This window comes from Dipodomys merriami, unplaced genomic scaffold (assembly GCF_024711535.1).
Source record: "Dipodomys merriami isolate MVZ:Mamm:240054 unplaced genomic scaffold, mDipMer1.0.p SCAF_36, whole genome shotgun sequence".
Taxonomy (NCBI): domain Eukaryota; kingdom Metazoa; phylum Chordata; class Mammalia; order Rodentia; family Heteromyidae; genus Dipodomys; species Dipodomys merriami.
In genome coordinates this window covers 9801707-9815903 of record NW_027205159.1, presented here as the reverse complement: position 1 = coordinate 9815903, position 14197 = coordinate 9801707, and the positions used below count along the sequence as shown (strand labels likewise).

General features: G+C 42.8%; 1 protein-coding gene across 3 annotated transcripts in view; it reads right to left on the bottom strand.

The window, feature by feature from the left end:
• Positions 1 to 3446, bottom strand: part of Rgpd4 (RANBP2 like and GRIP domain containing 4) — a 61699-nt gene extending 58253 nt beyond the window's left edge. For all 3 annotated transcript variants that reach the window (XM_069988647.1, XM_069988650.1, XM_069988649.1), the window contains exon 1: positions 3278 to 3446. In XM_069988647.1, coding sequence (XP_069844748.1) covers positions 3278 to 3349 — 72 coding nt within the window. In that variant the 5' untranslated portion in view covers positions 3350 to 3446. The remainder of the gene's footprint in view (positions 1 to 3277) is intronic.
• Between the last annotated feature and the right edge of the window lie 10751 nt (positions 3447 to 14197).

Sequence of the window (14197 nt, the reverse complement as noted above, 5' to 3'; positions counted from 1 at the left end):
AGAGGTCAGGGACAGTGCCCAGGCCCAGACTTCAAGGCCCATAACTGACCACACACACACACACACACACACACACACACACACACACACACACACACACACACACACACACACACACACACACACACACACACACACACCAAAAAACAGCCAACACACACACACACACACACACACACACACACACACACACACACACACACACACACACACACACACACCAAAAAACAGCCAACTACTAGTGGCTCACACCTATAATCCTAGCTACTCAGAAGGCTGAGATCTGAGGATTACAGTTGGAAGCCAACCCAGGCAGACTAAGTACAAAAGACTTACATCTCCAATTAACCACCAAAGAGCTGGAAGTGGAGCTGTGGCTTAAGTGATAGAGAGCCAGACTTGAGAGAAAAAGCAAGGGGACACTGCCCATATCCTGAGTTCAGGCCCCAGTACTGGCACAAAGGAAAAAGAAAAACAAAATATTTTAAGCTGAAACCTCAGGGTTTAAACTCTTATGAGTGTATAAAGAATATGCATAACCAAATGACAGTATTAATTGCACAGGAAAAAAACTGCATTCAAGTACAAAAATATTTGCCTTATCATAATACAAATGCTAAATACTTATGTAACCAAAATGTATAGTAATAGTATAAGCAGATTAAAGAAATCTTCTGGACAGAGTTCAGTAAACTACCGGTATAAAGTGTCAAAAATAAGGGAGAAGGGCTGGGAAGGTGGCTGAGTGGTAGAGTGCTTGCCTTGCATGCATGAGCCCCGGGGTTCAATTCCTCCATACCACATAAGCAGAAAAAGCTAGAAGTGGCCCTGTGGCTCAAGTGGTAGAGCACCAGCCTTGAGCTAAAGAGCTGAGGGACAAGTGCCCAGGCCCAGAGATCAGGCCCCATGATTGACCAAAAACAAAACAAAAACAAAAAAAAAAAAACTAAAAAGAAATCAATTCCTATTTAATTGATTTTTTTTTTTTTTGGTCAGTCATGGGTCTTGAACTCTGGGCCTGGGTACTCTCCCTCAGCTCTTCAGCTCAAGGCTGGCGCTCTACCACTTGAGCCACAGTACCACTTCCAGTTTTCTGGTGGTTAGTTGGAGATTAAGAGTCTCATGGACTTTCTTGCCTGAGCTGGCTTTGAACTGTGATCCTCAGATCTCAGCCTCCTGAGTAGCTAGGATTACAGGCGTGAGCCACCGACGTTTGGCTATAATTTCTATTAAAAAAAAAAAAAAAAAAGAATGAAGTACACCTGGGTGCCAATAGCTCACATCTATAATCCTAACCACTCAGGAAGCTGAGACATGCAAATCTAGGTTTGGAACTAGCAAGAGCAGAAAAATCATCAAAGTTCTAATTAACCACTAAAGAGCTGTAACAGAGAAGAGACATGATTCATGTGGTACAGTGCTGGCTGAGAACAAAAAAGCCAAATGTGAGTTCAAACCCCAGACTGGCAAAAAAAAAAAAAGTACATATGGATGTTTGTGGTTAGATATGTATAGAATAAGCAACAAAGAGTTGTCAGGTTGTCTCTGAGTAGTAGGTGCAGAAGTAAACTGGACAAGAAAACTAAATAGAAGCCATCTGGAAACAGAAGGTATACAAAGGAAATCTGGTATTTTCTACAAGGACAAAAGTCAATGTGACAAAGTAGAAAAATGGCAAAACACCACACACAATTTGAAGCACAACAGAAGATTGGAAAGACACACTCCAGAATAAGGACATCCTAGGGGAGGAAGAAAAAAAAAAACATGGCCATTACACAGATGGCCAGCTTCTCTGCCAGACTAAGAGAAGTAAATATACTCTTCTTCACTGTCTGTCTCCATTATAATCTTCCTTCCACATATCCAAAGCACTCTTTTATCATTTTAGTCCAAACTAACTTTTAACTGGTTGCCCGTTTTCTTAGGTATTCAAGAGGCTAAGATCAGAGGATCGTGGTTTGAAATCAGGCCCGGAAAATATGTCCTAAGACTCCATTTAACCAACAAAAAACTAGACCTGGATGTGGAGCTGTGGCTCAAGAGGCAGAAGATCTGTCTTTAACGATAAAACTAAGGGGTAACACCAGACCCTAAGTTTCAAGCCCCAGTATTCAAATAACAACAGAATACCTTCATAAGTTCCAAGTTACCAACTAATCCATATTCCACCCAAACCCCCAGCTTCTAAGCTAAGTGATTTCACCTTGTTTGAAGAAAAACATTTGATAAAAATCATATTCTTTAAGTGTAAGAGACGTGCATAGTAACCAATCCTAAAGATGTTCTCACCCCACTTTTACTTAATAGAAAAGTTATGTATTTGAAAGCATAATCTAACTTCTGTTTAGAAACGTGATTGTTCATTATTTGGAAGCTGAGGTCTCCAATAAGAAGCTTATGAAGGCTCTAACGTTGAAAAAATACACAAAGTTATTTTAGGAGTTACAGAAACCCACAATGTTACTCGTCTTTTATTCTACCACCTCATTTGTAGTTTAGGACTGGGCCAGCCGTTTCAAATTACTGTACAATCGGGATGAAGGAACATACCCTCAGAGCGCGCTGATAGAAAATGTGAACAATTCTAAACCACGGCAACAGCGGTCCGTAAGAAATGTTAAGAGTTTCTGAGATTCCACTTTTAAATTAAAGGGGACGAGGGTTAAGAGTGTCAAGAAGTGGGACCGGGCTTTTATCAACGCAGACGTCTCAACATAAGAAACGCTCCGGCCTCATTTTGGGGGGGGGGGGGGGGAGAGGGGGGGATCCAGACCGTAGCAAACGTGACTGTCCGGGTCCGAGATGTCACCCATCCCAGCGACAAAAACCCACCAGGGCAGCGGCGTCAGTACCGGCGGCATCTGGGCAATCTCGGAGCCGAGGAGGTGTGGCCGCCGCCGCCGCCGCCGCCGCCGCCGCCGCCAGGGTCGAACTTCCCAGTTCGGGAAAGCCAGGGAACGCCAGCGGAAGGGACGCCGGGAACGCCGGCGGGCGCCCACCCGTGGCCAGCGGCGCCGTCACCTCAGAGCCGCGGCCGCGAGGGGAGCCCGAGCCAGGCCGGGCCCCGCCGGGAGGAAGAGGCGGGCCGGCGCCGCTGGCCAGGGACCCGCCGCGGCCCCGCACGCCTCCACACCCAGCGCGGGCCGGCGCCGGGCCGCACAGCAGACGACGCGGGCTGGCGGCGCCTCAGCGGACGCTCGCGGGAGCCATGACGCGCACGCCGCGGCTGGGCCCGGGGGGAGACCCCCCCGGTCTTTTTCAGGGACCTGCTCACCTCTCGAGGCGACGGGGCGGAACCTTGCACCGAAGCGATGTACCGCTCCACGTCGGCCTTGCTGCGCCTCATCACGCCGCCAACCCGGCGCCCCGAGGGCGGGAGGCCGGTGCTGGGGCCAAAAACGGCCGCGGCCTCCGGGAGCTAAGCGCCTTGAAACCCCGTGACGCAGCGCCGTTGCCGGCGGAGGCGCGAGCCAGCGTGCCGACGCGTCATCAGTGAGCGCCAAACCGCCGACGCGAGCACTTCCGCCGCGCGCGCGCGTGCGTGGTCTATACAAACCCACGAGCCCCGCCCAGAGCTCGTGCGTTGGTAGCTCCGGGTCGAATTGGAGGCCGTCGGGCCTCGAGGCGTGGCCCGCGGCCCAGGACCTCGCGGGAACGTAGGCTTCACCTCCAGGTTTTGATCGCGGGGCGTCACGGGAGTTCAAAGCAAGTCATCTCTATTGGCGGGCGTATGTGGAACGACTTTCTCCGAGCGTTTGGCCAAACATCGTGACGGACACGTCTGAATACGAAAAGCAGACGAATAGTTGCGCGGAACTAACAAGTGCATAATAAAAAGTAGGCGACAAGAACGATGCTTTTACTATTATAATAGAAAAATGTACAACTATCCTCACCTGACCCCCCCCCCCAAAAGCTGAACTGAACCTACTAAAAATATTAACGGTAATGGTCTCAGGATTTGGGGGACGTTTTCTAAATCTTCAAAAATACCTATATTTGGAATTTATTTATTTTTAATTTCTGCCAGTCCTGGGGTCTGAACTCTGGGCCTGGACACTGTCCCTCAGCTCTTCAGCTCAAGGCTAGCGCTCTACCACTTGAGCCACAGTGCCACTTCCGGCTTTTTTCTTTTTGCTTATGTGGTGCTGAGGAATCGAACCCAGGGCCTCATGTATGCAAAGCAAGCGCTCTACCACTGAGCCACCTTCCCAGCCCCGGAATTTAAATTTTAAAATAATTTAAAGCAAGGCTTATCTAAAATATTTTCAATGGTAAGGACAGTTTAGACTTAAAAAGGTCATGTATGTGCATATAATCCAGGATCAAAATATCAAGTAAAAATATATTGACATTTTAACTGGAAATTTGGGGTGTTAAGGTTATGAGTGATGTTTATTAATTTTGTTTTTCTGTATTTTTCAACTTTTCTACTGAAATAAGTTAGGTCCGGAAGCCTGAAGCCTGACAGAAGTGACTCCATGTTGTCCCCCCGAGAAAAAAGGCTCCTGACCCCCAAACAGTTGTATGTTTAGCAGGTTCTGCAAAAAGTTGTTTGCTCAGCAGGTTCAACCAAAAAAAAATTTTTTTTTCCCCAAATGTTCCAGGCACCCAGTATTCTGGGAAGTACGTCTAAATTTACTGATAATGCTCAGTTTTACTTCTATATAACCTTTACACACAAAAAAAAGGAAGGAAAGCCGGGCGTTGGTGGCTCACGCCTGTAATCCTAGCTACTCAGGAGGCTGAGATCTGAGGATCGCGGTTCAAAGCCAGCCCTGGCAGGAGAGACCTTGAGACTCTTATCTCCAATAAACCACCAGAAAACCGGAAGTGGCGCTGTAGCTCAAGTGGTAGAGCGCTCGCCTTGAGCTGAAGAGCTGAAGGACAGCGCCCAGGCCCAGAGTTCAAGCCCCACGACCAACAACAAAAAAAAAAAAGGAAGGAAGGAAGGAAGGCCTTCATAGATTACTAAAAAAAATAAAATAAAAATAAATAAAAATGCAGTTTCTGCCTTTAAAGAACTAACTGAATTATCTCAGAACTTCATGATTTGGGAAGTCTATGCCTCTCTGCAGTTGAGTTGCTGGCCTTTGCAATAAAAACTCCTATAATTTGGCTTAATTGTGGTGTCCTCTGTTTTCTCACCGATTGGGCTACAACTCTACAATGAACAAGCACTGCCTTTATAAAGGTAGAAAAATAGCATTTATTTTTGTTTTATACGTCATATTGGATGTCAATAACAAAAAGGAAAAGATTATTCTGAAATTTCCAGGGTGACTGAAGTAATAGGATTAGCAGAAATAACATGCCAAATTAGAATTTGAGTTGAAAAGCCCTATTTTAGATAGTTATGTATTTTTATATATGAGATAAGAACCACAATCATGCTAATAAACACATCCTTCATTGCACATACTTAACTGAGGGAAGTGTATTTAGAAGATTTAAAATCTACTCTTAGCAATTTTCAAGATTATTCAAGCCAAACCAGACATCAGTTATTCATACCTGAAGTCCTAGCTACTTACGAGGCTGACATCAAAGGATTGTGGGTTGAAGCCAATCAAGGAGGAAATAACTATAAAACTCATCTCCAGTTAACCAGCAAAAAGCTGAAAGTAGATGTGTGGCTCAAATGGTAGAGCACCACCCTTGAGCAAAAAGGCTAAGAGGGGGAAACCCTGAGTTCAAGTCCCAGTACTGACACACACACACACACACACACACACACACACACACACACACACACACACACACACACACACACACACACACACACACACACACACACACACACACACACACACACACACACACCAGAACTAACTAGTCACTGTGATGTACAGTAGATCTCAGGCATCTTCACTCTCTCTGAAACTTTACATCCTTTGAGTAGCATCTTTCATTCCATCCACCACCACCAGCCCATGGCAACAGCCAGAGTTTGACTTGTTTAGAATCTATATACAAGATCACACAGTATTTATTTGCCCATGTCTGGCTTATTTCACTTAGTATATATAAGTCTATCCATTTGGTGGCAAAAGACAAGATTTAGTTTTTTTCTTCTTTTGAAAATACTGTACAGAGAGAGGGGTTACAATTACATGAGCAAGATAATGAGTACATTTCTTATCAAGCATTGTAGCATCCTCCTTTCTTTCCCTTTCCCATCCCATCCTCTCCCCACCCCCCTTCTCAACCCTCCTCCCCCTACTACCAAAGTTGTAAAGTTTGTTTTCGACATAACAATTTGTACAACTTGTACTTCTCATTGTTGCATCGGGTCTACTTGTATCCTTATTTAAATGACTTGTTTTTCCCCTTCCCCTCCACAAATTATACTGACATCAAATACAGTGAAAGCAGGGGTTATACTGTGGGGGAGGGACATACAAAGCAACAAAGAAATAATCTTATAAATGTGTTAGAAACAATTGCATGAAAGAAAAAAAACATTTGAGTACATATCTTAGGGTTCATTTCACCTAACATGAACTTATCTGACCTTTTCTGCTTGAAAAGACAAGATTTATTTTTTAAGCCAAGTAATATTCCTGTGTGTGTGTGTGTGTGTGTGTGCTGTGTATGCAACCCTTCCTTTTATCGCCCATTCATTCACCAATTTCCTATTTGCAGTAAACATGGGAATGTAGTTACTACTTCAACATATTCCATTTCCATTAGGTATACATCCAGAAGGATTGCTGGATCATATGGTATTTGTAACTTCTTGAGGAATCTCTACAGTTTTCCATTGTTTTAATTTATATTTTCCACAATAATCAAGGATTCCCTTTCCTTCCTTCCTCTTTCTCTCCCTTCCTTCTTCTTTTTCCTCTCTCTTTCTTCCTTTCTCCCTCTCTCCATCCACCTCCCCACCTTTTCTCTCTTTTTTTGTGTGTGCTGGTCCTGGGGTTGAACTAAGGGCCTGGGCACTGCCCCTGAGCTGCTTTTGCTTAAGGTTAGTGCTTTACCACTTGAACCACAGCTCTACTTCCGTATTTTGTGTGTATGTGAGATTAGAGGTAAGAGACTCATAGATGTTTCTGCCCTAGTTGGCTTGAACAGGGGGCCTACTGAGAAGTGCTTGTCAGACTCTAATTTCTCACCCAAAAGAACTATTTGCCCTTTTTTTTTTTTTTTTTTTTTTGGTCGGTTGTGGGGCTTGAACTCTGGGCCTGGGTGCTGTTTTTCAGCTCTTCAGCTCAAGGCTAGCACTCTTTCACTTTGAGCCACAGCGCCACTTCCAGTTTTCTAGTGGTTTATTGGAGATAAGAGTCTCACAGACTTTCTTGCCTTGGCTGGCTTTGAACCTCTATCCTCAGAAGAGATCTCAGCCTCCTGAGTAGCTAGAATTACAGGCATGAGCCACTGGCACCCGGCTATTTGTCTTTTTTATAAAAGCTATTCTAAAAGGTATGCAGCCATTCCTCCTGATTTAAATTTGCATTTTCTGCTGATTAGTGATGATGACTACATATCGCTATAACTTTTGATCAAGTGTATATCTATTGAGAAATACCTATTCCAGTCTTTTTCCTATTTATGAATTAGGTGTTGCTGTGGAGTTACTTGTGCATTTTGGACATCATCTTGTCGCAGGGTAGGGTGTGTGAACATTTTTTCTTAGTTTTCATTTACTAGTTTTCTGGTTCCTGGTCTTATATATACATCTGCAAACATATACGTTGGTTTCTGTATAGGTTGGGAGACAAAGATCCAATTTATCATTGCATGTAGATATCTAGATTTGCCAAAAATCCTTTACTAAAGAGAATGTCTTTTCCCTATCATAGGTTTAAATATTTGTTTTCATACTAGGGCCCTGCTGTTTTGATTACAATAGCTTTATATCATATTTTAAAATCAGGTAATGTGACGTTTTAAATGTTGCTCTTTATACTAAGAATTTATTTGGCTATTCAGTCTTTAGGAGTTTCATACTAACTTTAAGATTCTTTTTGCTATTTTGTGATACTACTGAAATTTTTTATAGGGATGCATTGAATGTGTAGATTTTATTGAGTAATTAGTTGAGTATAGGTTTTTAAAGTACTGCCTCATAATCTTTTGTATTTCATGGATGTTTGTTGTAATGTTTCCTTTGTCATGTCCATTTTTATTGATTTCAGTCACTTCTGTCCCTTTTTTATCAACTTAGCTAAAGATCCATCAAATTTGTTAATTTTTTCAAAGGACCAACTTTTGATTTTATTCTTTGTATCATTCTTTGTAGTTTCTAATTCATTGATTTCCTTTTATTTTGTTTTATTCTAAGATGATGTACAAAGGGGTTACAGTTACATGAGTAAGGCAATGAGTAGATTTCTTGTGGAGCATTGTTACCCCCTCCCTAATTAGTTGATTTCTGCTCTAATCTTTACTATCTGTCTCCCTCTAGTAGATTGGGGGTTGGTTTGTTCCAGTTTTTCTAGAAGCCTTAGTTGTATCATGAGGTTATTTACTTAAGCTGTTTCTGTTTCCTTTATGTACATGCTTAGAGCTATGAACTTTCCTCTTAACCCACAGCCTAGGTTTTTGCTGGTTATTTCGGAGACAGAGTCTCATGAACTTTTCTGCCCAGGTTGACTTTGAATCTCAATCTTCTAGGTCTCAGTCTCCTGAATAGCTAGGATTGATTACAGGTATAAGCCACTTGTGCCCAGCCTCTCTGTACTTTTTATCCAAGCTTTTCTAGGATGTGTGCAGCAGATCTCACCATGGTTTACTGTCAGCTCTGAATAAGTAAATATGTTGGACATTTTCCACAAATGTATTTCATCTACATTTCTCCTTTGCTAGGCTGCACATTTTAATAATTTAAAATCAGATTGTAGCAGAGCATGTGATAGATGGGGTGATACAGACTGAAATATAGTGTAAACATATGGAGATTTAACAATGAAATACTCAAATGCTGCTGGCCTGTAATCCTAACTCTTCAGGAGGCTGAGATCATGGTTCAAAAACCAGCCCAGGCAGAAAGTCTGTTAGACTCTTATTTCCAGTTGACCAGTAAAAAGTGCTCCAGGCTCTGAGTTGAAGCAAAAATGTACCAAAGATTTTTTAAAAAATGAATTTAGCAAAGTTGTACAATATAAAGTCAGTATCTAAAAGAATCCATTGTCTAATTGACACGATGGTAAACAAACTGAAAATAGAATTAAACAAACAATTCTGACAACAATAGCATCAAAAGAATACAATGGATTATGAATAAATTCAATTTAAAATGTAAGACATAGCTAGGCGCCACTGGCTTATGCCTATAATCCTAGCTACTTTGGAGGCTGAGGTCTGAGGATCACAGTTTGAAGCCAACCCAGGCAGCAAAATCTGTGAGACTCTCATCTCCAATTAATCACCAAAAGGAAGTGGGGTTGTGGCTCAAGTGGTAGAACACTAGTCTTGAGCAAAACAGTTCAGGGACAGCACCCAGACCCGGAGTTCAAGACCCAGGACTGGCACAAAAAAAAAAAAAGAGTAAGATTTGTAGATTAGAAACTACATAATCTAGTTCTGGAAACAATATAATCTTGTTAAAAGAAATGAGTTCAGCCGGACACCGGTGGCTCATGCCTGTAATCCTAGCTACTCAGGAGGCTAAGATCTGAGGATGAAGGTTCAAAGCCAGCCAGAAAAGTCCATGAGATTCTTATCTCAAATAAATCACCAGAAAAACAGAAGTGTCACTATGGCTCAAAGTGATAGAGCTGAAGAGCTGAGGGACAGTGTCCTGAAAGGAAAGAAAAGAAAGAAAGAAAAGAAAGGAAGGAAAGGAGGGAGGGAGGGAGGGAGAAATTAGTTCAGTAGAAAGATGACGTGTTCCTGACAATGCCTCAATCCACAAAAATGTGCATGATTACTGAAAGCAGCTGATAGCAGCATTGTTCATTAGTCAAAGGCTGATTAAATGTCCATTTACATGTCCCAACATAGATGACCCATGAATATTATATGATAGAAGCCAAGCATGACAGTCTGTTACATAATTTAATTCATGTAAAATGTCCAGAACAGGCAAATTCATACACATGGAAGGAGGGGCTAATGCTTATCTAAGGAGGAAAAGGCATGCACATGAGTGCTAACATGATTGGGGCTCTTGTGAAATGTTCTGGAATTAGATTGCTGGATTAGAATACTGTTCTGTGGATTTCATTCAAAAACCACTGGTTAAATCCTATGGAGAAAGTTTTTTCCCCCCTTTGCTTCATGGATCAAACCCAGGACTTTGTGCATGCAAATTTAGATACTTTTGTTGAGGTAGACAATCTATGTAGTTAAGTTTCTACAAGTTCCAATCCGTCTTTTGCAGGCTTGAAAGTCAGTTTAGTTTTCTGTGTCCCCAGGATAAGGCTTCACTGTGCGCCACCCTTCACTGTGCGCCACCCAGTGGCAAGTTGAGGGTCACACATGTATGTTCCTAGGAGACCCATGCCGAGACAGCAGGGGACAACTGGGGCTCCTAAACTGCATGATAGGATTGCTACCTGTATTTTCACTTGCCGAGGCTTCTCTTTGTTGTTTTCCAATCAGGAAAGTTAGGCTTTATAGTTATCAGAGGGTAGAGTTGGTACAAAAGCAATAGGAAGGGTTGCACTCTCTTGTAATCACAGTTCTGCCAGTTGAGGTCTCCTTCTTCAGAATTTTGTTTGTTTTTTATTTGGTCCGGTCGTGGGGCCTGAACTCTGGGCCTGGGCGCTGTCCCTCAGCTCTTCAGCTCAAGGCTAGTGCTCTACCACTTGAGCCACAGCGCTACTTCAGCTTTTTTCTTTTTGCTTATGTGGTGCTGAGGAATCGAACCCAGGGCCTCATGCATGCAAGGCAAGTGCTCTACCACTGAGCCACCTTCCCAGCCCCTCCTTCAGCATTTTGGCTCCTGGTATCCTGTTGGTCACCACAGCCTCAGGTTAGTAATTACTGACTTCTCTTCTGATCACTGTTACTTGCACCTTAACTAGTGATGCCTCCACTCCAAACCTTCCTCAGTGTTCACATCCAGTCACAGAGCGAGGTGACAGGGGAACATGTTTTCACATCCTGCCCGGCTGTGATTGAACTCTCCCAATAGCTGGAGGAGTCCAGTCTTGTGACAAAACACAAGTATCCAGATTGTTCTTAGCCAGTTTAGTAACTTTCATCATTAAGCACATCTCCTTTTGTCTTCGGTAAAATTGTGGAGTGATTAAGTAGGTATGTCCATTTTGTCTAGCTAAATTTGAAGATGTGATGAATCTCTTCTCTCCTTCCTACCAGAATGAAAACTGATTATTCCTGAAAGAGTATAAAGGTGAAGCTATGACCAGTAAATAACTGGAAATGGTAAAACTGAGGGAGGTTTTTGTAGTAATGTGTGTGTGTGTGTGTGTGTTGAGGGGTGGGGTTAGGCAAAGGTAGGGGCTAGAGAAAGAGAAGGAAAGGCTCATTTTCATGACTTGCCACCAACACCACACCAGCAGATCTCCCCAGCAAATGAGGTGCCAACCTCACACTTGCACAGGCTTGGTCCTGTAACTACTGACCTAAGTGGAAGTCCCACTCAAGAGCTTCCCAAAAGCTCTGTTAACTTACCCTTTCACCTTAGTTGAGGCCTCTATAATTGGGGCCTTCTGGTTTTGCCTCTTCTTTCCTAGATAAGTACACTCTTCTAGTCTAGCCTTTTTAAAATTTTAAGCCTTACTTCATTCAGGGCTCCCACATTCCACCCCTACTATGTTAGAACTGGATATACAGTAAAGATGTAGAGAAACTGACCTGGAAAAGAAAGAACTTAAATTACCTAGGGTCAACCACAATCTGAATATATTTAATAAAATATTATAGGGCTAAAGGCATGGCTCAACTGGTAGAACAAGTGGTAGAACCTGCCTAACAAGTGAAAAGCCCTGAAATCAAAACAATAATCTAAAAAGAGTCCATTTTAAATTATATGCTTTTCTGAGTAATATGCTGTAATTTTACAATACCAAAGTTTATTCAGCCTGGAACATAAATACCAGCTTGGTTCAAAGTATTTATGTAGTATGATACTACCCACCCATCAGTCACTTAGTAGCTGTTTCCATCAATTGTTACCATCAATTATCATCACAGGGTTTCAGTTATTATACTTAACAATGTCCCCAAAGTGCTAGAATAACAATGCAAAGGCGGCATCAAGGCATAAACATGAAGACACTGGTATCATGTGGCAACAATGCAGGGCAAAGAGGAGAAAACTGCTTATCTATGGGGTTCAGTACCATCTATGATTTCATGCACCAGGGGAAGGAACTCTTGGAACAAATCTTCCAAGTACAAGAGTGAACTATTCTTATGTTAATCCCCCCCCCTCAACTTTTTGTGGTTGAAATGGCAAGCTAAAATCCTTGAGAGGCTAAGCTTCTGGGGGCATGATGGGTGAAACCACTATTACCTAGGGTCTGGTCATGGCTCTCCAGGGCACTATTACCATTAGCCTCAAAGCAGATCAATCTCTGTCAGTTACCCAAGCAGGTATTTATAGTCTACACCTTTAATATGTCAGATACTATACTAAGAATTTCTCAGAATAGGTTCATGGTATCTCATCTTACCGCTCCCTCACCGAATGGAAATTCTCTTCCTTCTCAGATCACACCAGGCTCTTCTTGCTCTTCTTACAGGTTGTTGTATTAACCTAGGATCCCCTCCCCCTGCCCCGCCCCCGCCCGCAGCCCCCACCACCCTTGCCAAATCTGGAAAGCTGAGTCTTTCAAACACCCAGCTAGCATTGTCTGTATCTTACTGATATTTCTATCACTCTGCACATTCTGGTGCACTTTTGAAAAAGTTTACATTAATTGTACAGAGTAATTATACTTCCACATCTTAACAATATATTCAAATCAATCTCATCTTCTATCGCTGTATTTTCTCAATATAATTTCAATAGGTTTCCTTGGTTAGTTTTCATAGTTGCAAACATCTGGTACACTTTTTATGGCCTTTGGTAAATTGTGAGCTTCCCAGGGACTGAGGGTTTATAGTTTATACTTGTTGTGTGTGTACATGTATGTGCGTGCTTTGTGGTACTGGGCTTTAATTCAGGGCCTCTTATCTGGCTCTGTACCACTTGAGCTACATCTATAGCCTTGCTTTGGACTATTTGGGAGGTATAGTCTCATGGACTTTTCTGCCTTGGCTGGTCTGGAACCACTGTCCCTCAGATCCGAGCCTCCTAGGTAGTCATGATTACAGGTATGAGCCACTAGCACCGGGCTGCTAATTCAGTGACTGACTGTTGACCATAGATGTTTCTTTACCTTTAATCTACTTTCTCACTTCTAATTTTCTGTAGTGTATCAGTTATAGGTAACTCAGTAAGCTTGTTAAAATTATGTATCACTTCAGAGTGAATAATAAACAATGCCTAAGAGATTTTTCTAAGTGCAAATATAAAAATCTTAGTATATGAAATTTTATATGCATTTATTTTGGCAGTACTGAATTACATTATGCCTGGCTTAGGTTTTTGCCTTTAAAAATTCTAACAACTAGCTGGTACAGGTGGCTCATCTGTAATCCTAGCTACTCAGAAGGCTGGGATCTGAGGACCACAGTTCAAAGACAGCCTGTGCAAGAAAGTCAGGGAGACTCATCTCCAATTAAGCACCAAAATTTTTCAGAAGTGGAGCTGTGGCTCAAGTGGTAAGAGTGCTAGCCTTCAGCTTAAAAGCTTAGAAACAGCACCCAGGCCCTGAGTTCAAGGATGAGGGGACACACACACACACACACACACACACACACACACACACACACACACACACACACACACACACACACACACACACACACACACACACACACACACACACACACACACACACACACACACACACACACCACTTTTTTTTTGGGGGGGGGAGGCCTGGGCGCTGTCCCTCAGCTCTTCAGCTCAAGGCTAGCGCTCTACCACTTGAGCCACAGCGCCACTTCCGGCTTTTTTCTTTTTGCTTATGTGGTGCTGAGGAATCGAACCCAGGGCCTCAAGCATGTAAGGCAAGCGCTCTACCACTGAGCCCAGCCCCAACACTAACCACTTTTTGAAACTGCTCACTTACTCACTTACTCATCTCCCTGAGATGACAGGAGACACAGATGAAAACATTTTCTTTTCTCCAAAGCAGTCAGTTTTCTGGCAGAACATGTCAGGATTGTCATG